This window comes from Chiloscyllium plagiosum, unplaced genomic scaffold, assembly GCF_037043375.1.
Source record: "Chiloscyllium plagiosum isolate Xiang-an unplaced genomic scaffold, Cpla_swu_hap1 HiC_scaffold_39, whole genome shotgun sequence".
NCBI classification, from domain to species: Eukaryota; Metazoa; Chordata; class Chondrichthyes; order Orectolobiformes; family Hemiscylliidae; genus Chiloscyllium; species Chiloscyllium plagiosum.
This window is the reverse complement of record NW_028270177.1, coordinates 365,670-382,682: the sequence shown is the minus strand read 5'-3', so window position 1 is coordinate 382,682 and position 17,013 is coordinate 365,670. Positions and strand designations below refer to the sequence as shown.

Here is a 17,013-nt window from a genome sequence, read left to right as displayed (position 1 = left end):
TATCTAAATTAAACTTCATCTGCCACTTCTCAGCCCATTGGCCCATCTGATCAAGATCCCATTGTAATCTGAGGTAACCTTCTTCGCTGTCCACTACACCTCCAATTTTGGTGTCATCTGCAAACTTACTTACTATATCTCTTACGCTCAGTTCATTGTATATTCCTGAGTCTGGTTCCATTATCTTTCCAAGCTGGCTAAATAGCTGGTGAGCCTTTCATTTTCCAATGTGAAATTATTATACAAGTGTGAATTAAAACAGGAAAAGAACATTTGGTGTCATCTGCAAACTTGCTAACCATACCTCTTATGTTCATATCCAACTTATTTATATAAATAATGAAAAGCAGTGGACCTAGCACCTATCCTTGTGGCATACTGCTGGTACTGCCAGTCTGAAAAACAACCTTCTACCACCACCCTCTGTCTTCTACGTTTGAGCCAGTTCTGTATCCAAATGGCTAGTTCTCCCTGTGTTCCATGAGATCTAACCTTGCTAACCAGTCTCCCATAGGGAACCTTAATGAACATCTCACGTTTGCTGCATCAATCATCTTATTTCAAAAATCTCAATCAAGTTCATGAGACATGATTTCCCATGTACAAAGCTATTTGACTATCCCTAATCAGTCCTTGCCTTTCCAAATACATGTACATCAGATCCCTCAGGATTCCCTCCAACAACTTCCCCGTCACTGATGTCAGCCTCACTGGTCTATAATTCCCTTACTTTTTCTTACCACCTTTCTTAAACAGTGACACCATGTTAGCCAACCTCCAGTCTTCCAGCACCTTACCAGTGGCTATTGATGATACAAATATCTCAGCAAGAGGCCCCGCAATCACTTCTCTAGCTTTCCACAGAGTGCTAGGGTACACCTGATCAGATCCTGAGGATTTATCAACCTTTATGCATTTTAAGACATCCAGCAACACCATTTCTGTGATATGGACATTTTTCAAGCTGTTGCTATTTATTTCCTCACATTATTAATTTTCCATATCCTTCTCCACAGTAAACACTGATGCAAAGTACTTGTTTGGTGTCTCCCCCATTCCCCTAACATAAGTGACCCTGTTGGTCTTTAAGGAGCTCTAGTCTCTCCCTATTCACTAAAATTGGAGGTGTAACAGACAGTGAAGAAGGTTACCTCAGTTCAATGGGATCTTGATCAGATGGGCCGATTAGCTGAGGAGTGGCAGAGGACATTAAATGTATATAAATGTGAGGTCCTGCATTTTGGAAAGGCAAATCAGGGCAGGACTTCTACATTTAATGGTAAGGTTCTTGGGAGTGTTGCCGAGCAAAAAGACCTTGGAGTCCAGGTTAGTAGGAAGTCATTTGCCTTTATTTGTTTCATGCATTGAGTGCAGGATTGGGAGGTCATGTTACAGCTGTACAGCATATTGGTTAGGCCTCTTTTGGAATACTGTGTGCAGTTCTGGTTTCCCTCCTATGGGAAGGATGTTGTGAAACCTGAAATGTTCAGAAAAGATTCACAAGGATTGGAGAGTTTGAGCAATAGCCTGGGGCATCAGAGGCTGAGGGGTGACTTTATAGAGGTTTTTGAAGGCATGAGAGGCATGGATAGGGTGAGTAGACAAGGTCTTTTCCCCACAGTGGGGGTGTTCAAAACTAGAGGGCATAGGTTTGAGGTGAGAGGGGAAAGATATACAAGATATACAGGCTGGTACAATTACAACATTTATAAGTCATCTGAATGGATACATGAATAGGACGAGTTTAGAGGGATATGGGCCAAATACTAACAAATGGGACCAGATTAATTTAGGATATCTGGTCGGCATGGATAAATTGGACTGAATGGTCTGCTTCTATGCTGTAGAACTCTAGAACACTATAAGATTTCTTGATGTTGACTAATGTGCCTGCTTTTGTGTATTTAGGTTAAAATGTCATTTCCTTACACACAGTTTTGGTGATTACATTTAGGTCTCTTGAGTCTTTCTCAATCTGTGGTCAGGTGACCTTTGTGACCATTTTAGTCCATGAACAGTCTTTGGAATAACAATCAATTGATGGAAGTTTGTTAATCCAGATTTACAAGGATATGGCTGCCTCCCAGAACAAAGTGCCCAGTTTTCTCTTATCCCCATGCCATTTGATACTGATATTACAGAGATACTTTTCTTTATTCAATCACGGGATGAGGGCATCACTGGCTAGGCAGCATTTATTGCTCATCCTTAAGTGCCCAGAGAGCAGTTGAGCGTTAACCACACTGCTGTAGGTCTGCAATCACATGTAGGCCACATGAGGAAGGTGGTTTCCTGCCCTAAAGGGCATTAGTGAACCAAATAAGTTTTTTTCAACAATCAACAATGGATTTATGGTCATCACTAGACTCTTAATTCCAAATTTTGGAATTTTGCAGATTGGAAATATCTGAAAGTCAAGAATAACTAAAGTCAGGCAGCCTTTTATATGCCTCTTTCCTTATTGTAATATTGAATCAGCTTTTCTACAGAGATCCACCAACCATTCATTTCTGATTTCTGGTCTCAAATAGGTTAGATTAATCCCATTGCAATCTACTGCCCTGGTTGAAGTGCGTCTTTGTTTGGTTAAGACAGCGTGAAGCTGAGCCACAGCAATAACTTGTTCATTGAATCCTGAAGAATAGACATTTGAAAGGAAGACATAGTTGCTTTGTTAAAAGTAGAATAACTTTATTTTAAATTATTTTTATGAACCAAATGCTGAATTGTATTTTTCTGTGGAATTTGTGCATCGTTTCAATGCAATCAGTTATTTGTGGTCTGTCTGAGAGTCACTGAGTCAGTAACTAGATGCTATTGTCTGTTTCCTCACAGGTTCATTGTATTCTTCAGGAGGTGGTAATGGGAGGAATGGTCCTAGAGACTAACATGACTGAGATTGTGTCACAGGTTGAGGCACAGACTAAACTTGAAAAATCTGAGGTAAGAAATATTTGACATACATCTGCAGGAAGGCATTTAGTTTTGTGGAAATTCCTGTCCATCACATAGTAACCCTGGGTCTCTCATTGCTGCCAGATGCAGTGTAAGAGGAGGATATTGGTGATTGGAGTGGGCCTGATGGTTTACTCCTGTGTACCTGTTGGTTTGGAGCCTTAGGTAGTTGTTGTGCAGCATGCCTGCATGACCTCTCCCTTTCACACCATGACTCAGAATCATTTCAGTCTTTGCATCTTGCTCCTTTGTGATTGAAATTTTCTGTAAATCTCAGATTTCACTTGTTTTCTTGAAGCTATTTTTAATTCTTCTGTCTGCTTATTTCTGTTCCAAAGTATTCTACCTCACATTGATCTTCTCTCTCTAATGAACTTATTCCTTTGTAAATATTTATCTGCAGCCCCAGCACAGAGCACAAGCTAAAGGAATAGGAGATGGCTGACTTCAACTCCACTATCCCACACCCCATGTCCCCTAATTTCTTCTGCTCTTGGTTTTGAGTGTTTGAACTAATTCCTCCCATTACCACCTCCTGAAGAATACAATGAACCTGTGAGGAAACAGACAATAGCATCTATTTACTGACTCACTGACTCTCAGACAGACCACAAATAACTGTTGACATGAAGTATTTTGGCTTTTCATTGATATACAATATCATATAGTTCAAAGTTTGGGTGAAGAATGTAGCTCGGGTGCTCGTTGTTGTGGTTCTGTTCGCCGAGCTGGAAATTTTTGTTGCAAACGTTTCGTCCCCTGTCTAGGTGACATCCTCAGTGCTTGGGAGCCTCCTGTGAAGCGCTTCTGTGGTGTTTCCTCCGACATTTATAGTGGCCTGTCCCTGCCGCTTCCGGTTGTCAGTTTCAGCTGTCCGCTGTAGTGGCCGGTATATTGGGTCCAGGTTGATGTGTTGACCACATCACCACGACCAGCTATCCTTAGTAGCCACACACGCAGACGGCAAGCAACATGAATTCGACTGGGACAACACTACCATTATAGGGCAAGCCAAACAAAGAACAGCCAGGGAATTCCTAGAAGCATGGCACTCATCCACAAACTCCATCAACAAACACATCGACCTGGACCCAATATTCCGGCCACTACAGCGGACAGCTGAAACTGACAACCGGAAGCGGCAGAGACAGGCCACTATAAATGTCGGAGGAAACACCACAGAAGCGCTTCACAGGAGGCTCCCAAGCACTGAGGATGTCACCTAGACAGGGGACGAAACGTTTGCAACAAAAATTTCCAGCTCGGCGAACAGAACCACAACAATATTATATAGTTAATTGTGAATTTTATATTGGATCATAAACCTTTGGAATAATTTAATTTGCTTGGTTTAGTAGAGTGGCAGAGTCAGCAGTTAGAAAGTGATGATGATAATTTGGTAGGATCACAACATACAGTTTTGAATTGCTTAATTGCTTCATGAGTCAAGGACAGCTTATTCCAAAATCTAGTTGTACCAAAATAAACCTAGATAAATCTTCAAGCTTCATAAAAACTAATCTTTTAACTGATTACAGGGATGCAATCTAATCTTGTTAAGATTGTGATCATTAAGACAATCTCATACCCATGTTAAAGTTGAGTTAATTATTGATTAGTACGTGATTGGATCAAGCTCCCTATCGATATACTTTCGATCACAGCATCAGTCGTTTCTAACAATTGAAGAAACAAGCAGTAAATAAGATGATTTAGTGAAATTCAGAGTATTTAATGAGTAATGATTAAGTCTAACTTGAAGTGGATTGAAGTAGTGCTGCTGAGTGTTGGTTTAATCCAGTGAAAACGTTGTTATCACGTGATATCAAAGAATGGATGGCTTTGAGGTATGTAGGGAAGAGGTGTTGGAAATTCTGGAAAGGGTGAAAATAGATAAGTCCCCTGGGCCTGATGGCATTTATCCTAGGATTCTCTGGGAAGCAAGGGAGGAGATTGCAGAGCCATTGGCCTTGATTTTTATGTCCTTGTTGTCTACAGGAATAGTGCCAGAAGATTGGAGGCTAGCAAATGTAGTTCCCTTGTTCAAGAAGGGGAGTAGGGATAACCCTAGTAACTATAGGCCGGTGAGTCTCACTTCTGTTGTGGGCAAAATCTTAGAGAGAATTGTAAGGGATAGGATTTATGAACATCTGGATAGGAATAATGTGATCAAGGATAGTCAGCATGGTTTTGTGAAGGGCAGGTCGTGCCTCACAAACCTTATTGAATTCTTTGAGAAGGTGACTAAGGAGGTGGACGAGGGGAAAGCGGTAGATGTGGTGTATATGGATTTTAGTAAGGCGTTTGATAAGGTTCCCCATGGTAGACTACTGCACAAAATATGGAGGTATGGCATTGAGGGTGAGTTGGAGGTTTGGATTAGGAGTTGGCTGGCTGGAAGAAGACAGAGGGTAAGTTGATGGCGAAGGTTCATCTTGGAGTGATGTCACTAGCGGTGTTCCGCAAGGATCTGTTTTGGGACCATTACTGTTTGTCATTTTTATAAATGACCTGGAGGAGGGGTTAGAAGGTTGGGTGAGCAAGTTTGCGGATGATACGAAAGTCGGAGGAGTTGTAGACAGTGAGGAAGGATGTGGCAGGTTACAGCGGGATATAGATAAGCTGCAGAACTGGGCAGAAAGGTGGCAAATGGAGTTCAATGTAGCTAAGTGTGAGGTGATTCACTTTGGTAAGAGTAACAAAAAGATGGGGTACTGGGCTAATGGTCGGATACTTGGTAGTGTGGATGAGCAGAGGGATCTTGGTGTCCATGTACACAGATCTTTGAAAGTTGCCACCCAGGTAAATAGTGCGGTGAAGAAGGCATATGGCGTACTGGCTTTTATTGGTAGAGGAATTGAGTTCCAGAGTACTGAGGTCATGTTGCAGTTGTATAAGACTCTGGTGCGGCCGCATCTGGAGTATTGTGTGCAGTTTTGGTCGCCATACTATAGGAAGGATGTGGAGGCACTGGAACGGGTGCAGAGGACGTTTACCAGGATGTTGCCTGGTATGGTAGAAAGATCGTATGAGGAAAGGCTGAGGCACTTGGGGTTGTTTTCATTGGAGAAAAGAAGGTTTAGGGGTGACTTGATAGAGGTGTACAAGATGATTAGGGGTTTAGATAGGGTCGACAGTGAGAATCTTTTTCCACGTATGGAGTCAGCTATTACGAGGGGGCATAGCTTTAAATTAAGGGGGGGGTAGGTATAGGACAGATGTTAGGGGTAGGTTCTTTACTCAGCGAGTCGTGAGTTCATGGAATGCCCTGCCAGTAGCAGTGGTGGACTCTCCCTCATTATGGGCATTTAAGCGGGCATTGGATAGGCATATGGAGGATAGTGCTGAAAATGTGTTGCTGGAAAAGTGCAGCAGGTCAGGCAGCATCCAGGGAACAGGAGAATCGACGTTTCGGGCATAAGCCCTTCTTCAGGAATTCCTGAAGAAGGGCTTATGCCCGAAACGTCGATTCTCCTGTTCCCTGGATGCTGCCTGACCTGCTGCGCTTTTCCAGCAACACATTTTCAGCTCTGATCTCCAGCATCTGCAGACCTCACTTTCTCCCCATATGGAGGATAGTGGGCTAGTGTAGGTTAGGTGGGCTTGGATCGGCGCAACATCGAGGGCCGAAGGGCCTGTACTGCGCTGTATTCTTCTATGTTCTATGTTCAGTCAGACTGAATATGCAGCATGGTTCTTTTTGGTGTACCACCAAGTTATAGTTTGAGAATTCTTTTGACCTGTTAAATGTGGTGAGCATGTGATCTTGTCCAGGATATTCAGGTAAAGTTGCCAAAACTGAGAAAGTCGCAGAATTGCTACAACACAGGAGGCCATTTGGTCCATTGTGCCTGCACTGGTTCTCCAAATGAGCATACCGGTTCGTGTCATTCTGCTGCCTTCTCCTTGTAACAGTGTACATTTTTCATTTTCAGATAACAATTCAATTTCCTTTTGAAAGCTTTAATTGAATCTGCTTCCACCACACTCTCAGGCAGTGCATTCTAGACCTGAACCAAAGTCTCCCTCAGCACCAAAGTGGTGCTCTTAATATGTGCTCCTTCTCCAACCGTGGCTTCCCACCTACAGTTGTTGACAGGGCTCTCGACAGCGTGCGGTCCACCTCCCATGCCACAACACTCACCCCCTCCCTCCCCTCCCAGAACAAGGATAGGGTCCCTCTTGTTCTCACCTTTCACCCCACCAGCTTTCACATGCAAAGAATAATCCTCCGCCATTTTTGCCAACTCCAACATGGTGCCACCACTAAACATATCTTCCCTCCCCTGTCTGCATTCCAGAGATCGTTCCCTCCCTCCGGGACAATCTAGTGCACTCCTCCATCACACCTAACACCTCTCCCATCACACCTAACACCTCTCCCATCACACCTAACACCTCTCCCATCACACCTAACACCTCTCCCATCACACCTAACACCTCTCCCATCACACACGGCACCTTCCCATGCAATCACAGAAGGTGCAATACCTGCCCCTTTACCTCTTCCATGCTCACCATCCAAGGCCCCAGACACTCATTTCAGATTAAGCAGCATTTCACTTGTACCTCTTTCAATTTGGTCTATAGCATTCTTGCCCCAATGTGGTCTCCTCTATATCGGAGAGACAAAACGCCGACTGGGTGATCGCTTTGCTGAGCACCTTCAGTCTGTACACAATCAGGTCCCGGACCTTCCCGTGGCTTGCCACTTCACCCAATCCTGCTCCCATACCCACATGCCTGTCCTTGGCCTGCTGCAATGTTCCAGTGAAGCTCAACGCACACTGGAGGAACAACATCTCATCTTCCAACTAGGCCCGTTACAGCCTGCCAGTCTCAACATTGAATTCAACAACCTCAGATGATTATCCAATCTCGACCCCTTTGTTTTCATTCTGCTCCGTAATTTTATTTCATTTATTTTATTTACTTAAATTTTTTTTCACTTCTGTACCCTTTATTTCTTGATTGTCTTTCTCTTGCTCCCCACTCTCTCATCACCTTTTTCTTCTCCTCTTCCCCCTTTACTACCCTTCGCTCCTATTTTCCATTTTGCCTCTGCTTCCTCATATTCCCCATCCCCCATATATTTTGTCACATAGCACTGGCTTCAGCCTTGGTCATTCACAGCTCCTAATCTCCCTATAATCTCTCTATGCACTGTCATTATCACCTCTTTATTGTTACCTTTGCTTCTGGAGCCATGACTCACCTTCTCTCAGCCTAGTATAAATATCTCCCTATTTCTCCGTTTTTTTAGCTTTGACAAAGGGTCAGTTAGACTCGAAACGTCAGCTCTCTTCTCTCCTTACAGATGCTGCCAGACCTGCTGAGATTTTCCAGCATTTTCTCTTTTGGTTTCAGATTCCAGCATCCACAGTAATTTGCTTTTATCTCTCAGACAGTTCATTGCAGTGCATTAACTTCTTTCTGTGTGAAAAGGAACTTCCTCAAGTTGTTTTTGCTTTTTTTTTTGACCAGTTACCTTAAATCAATGTCCTTTCATTAGGCATACATTATCTAGCTCCCTCATGACTTTGAATACCTAAATCAGAATTCTTCTCAGCCTTCTCATCACCAAGGAAAACAGTCCTAATTTCTACAATCTATCTTTATAGATGTGTGGAACCATTCATTTGAATCTTTCTGACATTATGTTTTTGCAGCCTTTCTATTGTGTTGCACCCAGAACTATACACAATCCCTCATTTGGGCTCTGTGTCTTATACAAGTTCAAAATCTCACAACACCAGGTTATAGTCCAACGGGTGTGTTTGGAAGTACTAGCTTTTGGAGTGCTGCTCTTTCATCAGGCAGCTGTGGAGCGGATTATAAGACAAAATTTATAGCAAAAGATCACAGTATCATGTGTGTAACTGATACAATGTATTGAACAAACCTAGATTGCTGTTAAGTGTTTTGTCTTTTAGAATGGGTTGTAGGTTTCGTTTCATTAATAAGTAGATCCCAAAACTTCTTTCAAATCACATTCTCAAGGTAGCAAAGCTTTATTTTTAAAAAAAGTGACATCTCACCTTAGACAATGCATTAAAGGAGTGAGATTAGAGTGTCTGTATCCAATCATGAGTCAGACTGGTTCAATTTCCAATGTAGGAATTTATAAAATGTTACATGGATTTACTGCCTGCAGATTGTGTGCTTTTTGAACAGAATAAAATGTATCTGCAATTATCATTCAGCAAATGCAATTTCACACCATAGACTTATACGTGTGTGTGGCATGTGAGAGAGAGAGAGAGAGAGATCAATGGTAGACAAGTTATTGGAAAGAATACCAAGAGACAGGATCAACCAACATTTGGATAGTCAAAATCTGATTTGGAGTAGTCAGCATGGAGTTTTGCATGGGAAGTCATGTCTGACAAAGTTTGTTGAGTTTCTTTTTTGAAGAAGTAACCATGAGGATAGTTAAGGGTAGGGCAGTGGATGTTGTCAATGTGGACTTTAGTAAGGTCTTTGACAAGGTCCCGCACACCAGGCTAGTCAAGAAGGTTAGTTCGCATGGGATCCAGGAAGACCGAGCTAATTGGATTCAAAATTGACTTGATGATAAAAAGCAGACGGTGATGATTGAAGGTTGTTTGTCAGACTGGAGACCTGGACTAATGGTGTGCCATAGGGATCGGTGCTGGGACCTTTGGTATTTGCATAAATAATTTGGATGTGAATATACAAGGCATGATTAGAAAGTTTGCAGATGATACAAAATCAGGAGATATCGTTCATAGTGATGAAAGTTATCAAAAGTTACAGAGGGATCTTGATCAGATGGGGAAGTGGGCTGTGGATTGACAAATGCAGTTCAATGGAGAAGCGTGAGATGTTGCACTTTGGAAAGTCAAACCAAGGCAGGACTTGTACAATAAATGGTCAGGTCGTGAGGAGTGTTGTGGAACAGAGGGACCCAGAACTGGAAGTACATTGATTGTTGAAAATGACGTCAAAGGTAGACAAGGTGGTGAAGCAGGTATTTAGCATGCTGGTCTTCATCAGTCGAGGTATTGAGTATAGGAGTTGGGATGTTATGTTGCATTTTTGTAAGTTGGTGAGGCCGCATTTGGAGTATTGTGTACAGCTTTGGTCACCATGTAATAGGAAAGACTTTGTTAAACTGAAAAGAATGCAAAGAAGATTTACGAAGATGTTGCCAGGGCTAGTAGTCCTGAGTTATAGAGAGAGGTTGGCCAGGATAGGACTTTATTCCTTGGAATATAAGAGAATGAGGGATGACCTGATAGAGGTGTATAAAATCATTAGGGGCATAGATAGGATGAAGGATGAATGCATATCATCATTTTCCCAGGGATGGGGAATTGAAAACTAGAGGGCATAGGTTTAAGGTGAGAGGAGAAAGATTTAGAAAGGACCTAAGAGGCAACTTCTTCACGCAGAGTGCGGTGTGCATGTGGAATGGGCTGCCAGAGAAACTGGTTGAGGTAAGTACAATAGCGAAGTTTAAAAAACATTTGGATAGGTACATTTTTTGGAAAGGGTTTAGAGGAGTATGGAACAAATGCAAACAGTTGGAACTAGCTGAGCGGGCACCATGGTCAGCATAGACCAGTTTGGGCTGAAGGGCTAATTTCCATGCTGTATTACTCTATAACTCTAAAGTCTTGACAAGCAAAGGGAACATTTCCATGGACTCAGTGGATTGGTGCTATTGAACTGTGTTGCCCCACCTGTAAAAATAGTGTTTATCTGTTTGTCTGTGTCTGAATGTATGTATAGCAGTTTTAAAAGGTTTAGAGTTTTAACCAGTAGAGCCATATGTTGATAGTTCATAGCTGTTTACATGTGATTAAGATGGACTGGCTGCAGTACACAGATGAATTATCACTGATCAGACTGAATACTGATTGAAGAGTGAGGTGCACTGCAGGGACTACTGCACTACCTGTGTTTTTATTTGACCGCTTGGTATTTGCAGGTTGTGGATTAACGAGGTTTGCCAAGCTACTTTCCATGAAAGGAGCAACATTGTTGGAAATTTAACATGTACCTCCACTTTACTAATTTCCTCCTCCTCTTTTTCTGATTTTGTCTCCACTCTTTTTTGGAAGCTCTTTGTTTTTTGCTTGTAACATTGCACTTTTGAACAAATGACTTACTTGATGTCTTTTTTTGTTGATTTCGTTCCCTGTGTTCAGTTTGAATTACTTTATATGTCATGAAAGTAAAGTTTGTTTTTGTAATTTTAGGCTGGCTTCTCTGGAGCTCCTGCTCGTGCAGTCTCTGCTGTCAAGAACATCAATCTGCCAGATATCCCACGTAACATCAAAGTTTCAAATCTGTCTCCATTTGTGTAGGACAGTTCATATTAATGATACCTGGTCAGCCATTATATTCGCCTGTAAATACTGAGAGCTTTCTCACATCAGCTTTTCATTTGAAGGTTGTTATTGTAAAAATACAATGGCTTGTGGTGGTTTTTCCATTGCAACCTCTATCAAATTCTAAAGTGTTAAAAAATTTAATGCAGATATTATTCCATTTGGTGTGTGAGCCCTTGCATTTGGCATAACACAGGAGCACTTTAAACATTTAGATTAGATTAGATTCCCTACAGTATGGAAACAGACCCTTCGGCCCAACAAGTCCACACCGACCCTCCGAAGAGTAACCCACCCAGACCCATTCCCCTGCCCTATATTTATCCCTGACTAATGCACCTAACACGATGGGCAATTTAGCGTGGCCAATTCACCTGACCACATCTTTTGGATTGTGGGAGGAAACCAGAGCACCCAGAGGAAACAGACATGGGGAGAATGTGCAAACTCCACACAGTCACCTGAGGCTGGAATCTAACACGGGTCCCTGGTGCTGTGAGGCAGCAGTGCTAACCACTGAGCAACCGTGCTGCACGTAGCCAGGGTTAATCCGCAGTCAGGTGCTTTGATCAGAGTGGGCATGCTCTAAACTGTTAGCCAGTTTCATCCTAGAGAGAGGCAGTTATCTGGAAACACTCAATAGCAACTCCTCACGGTATCCTCCAGAAATTGGGGAGATGTAATGAGGGGTAATTTTACTGTGGTCTTATAGTGATGACACAAATGGATAGCTGTGTACTCCTGAACAAATGCCTGTTGACTCCTTTGTCCTTTATGGTGGAAGATAAAGGGTGTATTTGCTTCCATTTGTAATGTAAAAAGGAAATTCCTGGAGCCAGTTTTTGATTTTCCTTCAAGATGGAAAATTGGCACATGCTTTAATAGAAATCTGAAATTTGTAATACTGACAATTAAAGAGCATTTCAGTCCACCAAATTATATTGTGAATGTACATTCTTTTTCACTTTTCAGTGGATGGTTTCTCAAGTGACATTGAAAAGCTGGTAAAGAAAGAAAGGTGCTAAGATATTTGTATCATCGATAGTCACAGGTGAGGTACCGGAAGACTGGAGGTTGGCAAACGTGGTGCCACTGTTTAAGAAGGGCAGTAAAGATAAGCCAGGGAACTATAGACCAGTGAGCCTGACCTCGGTGGTGGGCAGGTTGTTGGAGGGAATTCTGAGGGACCGGATGTACATGTATTTGGAAAGGCAAGGACTGATTAGGGATAGTCAACATGGCTTTGTGCGTGGGAAATAATGTCTCACAAACTTGATTGAGATTTTTGAAGAAGTAACAAAGAAGATTGATGAGGGCAGAGCAGTAGATGTGATCTATATGGACTTCAGTAAGGCGTTCGACAAGGTTCCCCTTGGGTGACTGATTAGCAAGGTTAGATCTATGGAATACAGGGAGAACTAGCCATTTGGATACAGAACTGGCTCAAAGGTAGAAGACAGAGGGTGAGTGGAGTGCCACAAGGATTGGTGCTGGGCCCTCTACGTTTTGTCATTTACATAAATGATTTGGATGCGAGCATAAGAAGTACAGTTAGTAAGTTTGCAGATGACAACAGAATCCGGACCAGGTGGGCCAATGGGCTGAGAAGTGGCAGATCGAATTTAATTCAGATAAATGCGAGGTGCTGCATTTTGGGAAAGCAAATATTAGCACTTAATGATAAGGTCCTAGGGAGTGTTGCTGAACAAAGAGACCTTGGAGTGCAGGTTCATAGCTCCTTGAAAGTGGAGTCGCAGGTAGATAGGATAGTGAAGAAGGCATTTGGTATGCTTTCCTTTATTGGTCAGAGTATTGAGTACAGGAGTTGGGAGGTCATGTTGCGGCTATACAGGACATTGGTTAGGCCACTGTTGGAATACTGCATGCAATTCTGGTCTCTTTCCTATTGGAAAAATGTTGTGAAACTTGAAAGGATTCAGAAAAGATTTACAAGGATGTTGCCAGGGTTGGAGGATCTGAGCTACAGGGAGAGGCTGGGACTGTTTTCCCTGGAGCATCGGAGGCTGAGGGGTGACCTTATAGAGGTTTACAAAATTATGAGGGGCATGGATAGGGTAAATAGGCAAAGTCTTTTCCCTGGGGTCGGGGAGTTCAGACCTAGAGGGCACAGGTTTAGGGTGAGAGGGGAAAAATATAAAAGAGACCTAAGGGGCAACGTTTTCATGCAGAGGGTGGTACGTGTATGGAATGAGCTGCCAGAGGATGTGGTGGAGGCTGGTACAATTGCGACATTTAAGAGGCATTTGGATGGGTATATGAATAGGAAGGGTTTGGAGGGATATGGGCCGGATGCTGGCATATGGGACTAGATTGGGTTGGGATATCTAGTCGGCATGGACAGGTTGGACCGAAGGGTCTGTTTCCATGCTGTACATCTCTATGACTCTGACTGAACTCCTTTTACACACACCTCATTTGGACAATGTAAGCGAATTTGTAACAAGTTTAATATAGGAACCTGCACGGGCCATCGTGCCTGTCCCACTGCTCCATATGATTATGGCTGATTGAACATTCTGATGACTTTTACTTACTCCATCCCTTTTACCATGTACACCTCTAGTCATCGAAAATCATTTGTACTCTTATCTTGAATATACTCAAAGGGTGAGCTTCCACTTGGTGGTAGAGAATTGCAAAGGTTCACAACCCTTCTGAGTAAAATGGATTCCTTTATCTCACACCTGAGTGGCAACCACTTACTCCCCTGGTTTTAGATTCCCTAACCAGGGGAAACATTTTGACCACATCTGTCCTGTCCATTAATTTTTTAAGTATTTTGTAGGTTCAAATGACATCTTTCAATCTTTGAAACCTGGAGAAATACAGGTCTAGTTTGCCCGGTCTCTTCATGAGACAACCCTGCCATCCTGGCAAATATTCATTGCACTCCCTCTATGACAATATTCTGAGGCAACCAAAACTTCACATTGCTCCAGCTGCAGTTTAACCAAGCATATATAGAACTGAAGCAAAATTTCATTCCTCCTGTTCTCAAATCCTGTTGTGATAAACGCTAACTTATCATGAATATTCCTAATAGCTTGCTGCACTTGTCAATAAGTCACTAAAGGTTAAAAACAAAAACACTTAGATCACTTTGTATATAGAATCATACAGGAGAGAAGAGCCCTTTGATTCATTGCGTCTGTACAGCCAAAAATGTACGACTACCTACGCTGGTACCAGTCTCCTGCACTCGGCACATCTATTACGATATGGAGGTGAACCCCTCTGTTAATTAAATTAAACATGCAGAAAAGCTCGCCTCGCCTCGCCTCGTAATCTGTTTAAACATGAGTGACAGAGAACTCCCAAATCCTACTATTTAAAACAAAATAACATCAATTTTTTAAACTCTAAAAGTGATCATTAAACAACAATAATTCACAACTCTAAGCCCCCCTTTCTCTTAATATTATAGAGGAACCTTGATTATCGAAAAAATACTCCCCGCCTGTATTGTTCAGATAATCGTGGTTCCTCCCATGCCTCCAACTCTATAACAATATGCTGTCCCAATAAGACACTTATTAAAATTACATCAACTTAATTTCAAAACCACACAACCGCTGTTGTCTTCTGTGACTTCACTCTTCCAGCTGAGGATGTCCCTGGGTCGTCGTCTTTCTTTTTAGTGTGAGTATGTTTCATCTGGAAAGGTACCTTTGATAGAGAGTCATGATTTGGAGATGCCAGTGTTGGACTGGGTGTACAAAATTAAAAATCACACGACACCAAGTTATAGTCCAACAGGTTTAATTGGAAGCACTAGCTTTCGGAGCACTGCTCCTTTATCAAGTGATTGTGGTGTACATGGTTGTAAGACACAGAATTTATAGCAAAAATTTACAGTGTGATGTAACTGAAATTATACATTGAAAAATATCTTGATTGTTTGTTAAGTCTCTCATCTGTTAGAATGACCATGTTAGTTTCACTCCTTTCATATGCAAATCACAAAGTTTTTTTAAAAAGTTACATTCTCAGGTTAACTTTAACAATTGGTGTCAGCCCAGATAATGTGTTGAAGGTGTTAGCCCCCTGTGTGCTGTTGTCTATGCCATAATGTTTAGACTGATTCTAATATAAAAAATACGTTAACAGAGTCTTACATAGATTCATGCAGTTTTTGAGCAAAGTACAATGTAACTCTGCAAGTACAAATTCACCCCACAAGCATATATGTGTATGTGGGTTTGTGTGTGTGTGTCTGGTGTCCCTCTCACCCTAAACCTATGCCCTCTAGCTCTGGACTCTCCCACTCCGGGGTAGAGACTTTGTCTATTTAATTTATCCATGCTCCTTATGATTTTATAAACCTCTATAAGGTCACCCCTCAGCCTCTGACGTTCGGGAAAACAGCCCCAGCCTATTCAACCTCTCCCTACAACTCAAGTCCTCCGACTCTGGCAACATCCTTGTAAATCCTTTCTGAACCCTTTCAAATTTCACAATATCGTTCCGATAGGAAGCAGACCAGAATTGCACACAATATTCCGAACAGTGGCCTAACCAATGTCCTGTACAGCTGCAACATGACCTCCTAATCCCTGTACTCAATACTCTGACCAATAAGGGAAAGAGCTTTTGAAGAAGTAACAGAGGATTAATGAGGGTTAATGAAGATTAATGTGATCTATATGGCCTTCAGTAAGGCATTCAACAAGGTTTCTCCATGGGAGACTGGTTAGCAAGGTTAGATCTCATGGAATACAGGGAGAGCTATCCATTTGGATACAGAAGGCTCAAAGGTAGAAGATGGTGGAGGGTTGCTTTTCAGACTGGAGGCAGTGACCAGTGGAGTGCCACAAGGATCTGTGCTGGGTCCACTACTTTTGGTCATTTATATAAATGATTTGGATATGAACATAAGAGGTATAGTTAGTAAGTTTGCAGATGACATCAAAATTGGAAGTGTAGTGGACAGCAAAAAAGGTTACCTCAGATTACAACAGGATCTTGATCAGTTGAGCCAATAGGATGAGGAGTGGCAGATGGAGTTTAATTTAGATAAATGTGAGGTGCTGCACTTTGGGAAAGCAAATCTTAGCAGGACTTATACACTTAATGGTAAGTTCTGAGGGAGTGTTGCTGAACAAAGAGACCTTGGAGTGCAGGTTCATTGCTCTTTGAAAGTGGAGTCGCAGGTAGATAGGATAATGAAGAAGATGCTTGTAATCTCTCAGTTCAAAACAGCATTCACTCTCTTAAAGATACAGTATATGCCTTCAACTTCATAACACCTTCCCCTTAAGAAAAAAGGAATCATGCCTTCATTGTTTTCTAATTCATAATCCAATTACAATGAAATACAAAGATAATTAATCTAAGTTATACTTTCATAGTAATTTCTGCACACATCTAACATTGGAATCTGTCCAATCTTACCTATACCTTTTCCTTTAAATCCTTAATAACCCATCTGCTATCACATTTTTATGAACTGTAACATGTACAATTTGTAAATTGATAGTAAGATAAGACTTCAACAAAATAGTCTCATATTTTTGTCTTTAAATCTTTCCAAGAATGTAAGAGGTTTGTTTGTTGTCCGTGTATGTAACTGTCTCTGACACATTGTTCTTCACATAAACATTAAAATGTTGTAAGGACAGTACCAAACTCAGCAATTCTTTTTCGATGGTAGAGTATTTTCTCTGGTGGGTGTTGAGTTTCT

General features: G+C 41.9%; 1 protein-coding gene across 5 annotated transcripts in view; it reads left to right on the top strand.

Annotated features, from left to right (window-relative positions):
* The window catches only part of LOC122539576 (AP-3 complex subunit sigma-2), an 81,476-nt gene extending 66,034 nt beyond the window's left edge, over positions 1 to 15,442 (top strand). For 3 of the 5 annotated variants that reach the window (XM_043674571.2, XM_043674570.2, XM_087981327.1), the window contains 2 exons: positions 2,836 to 2,943; positions 11,181 to 15,442. In XM_043674571.2, coding sequence (XP_043530506.1) covers positions 2,836 to 2,943; positions 11,181 to 11,288 — 216 coding nt within the window. In that variant the 3' untranslated portion in view covers positions 11,289 to 15,442. The remainder of the gene's footprint in view (positions 1 to 2,835; positions 2,944 to 11,180) is intronic. The other 2 variants (XM_043674572.2, XM_087981328.1) reach the window with 1 other exon arrangement.
* Positions 15,443 to 17,013: the final 1,571 nt, after the last annotated feature.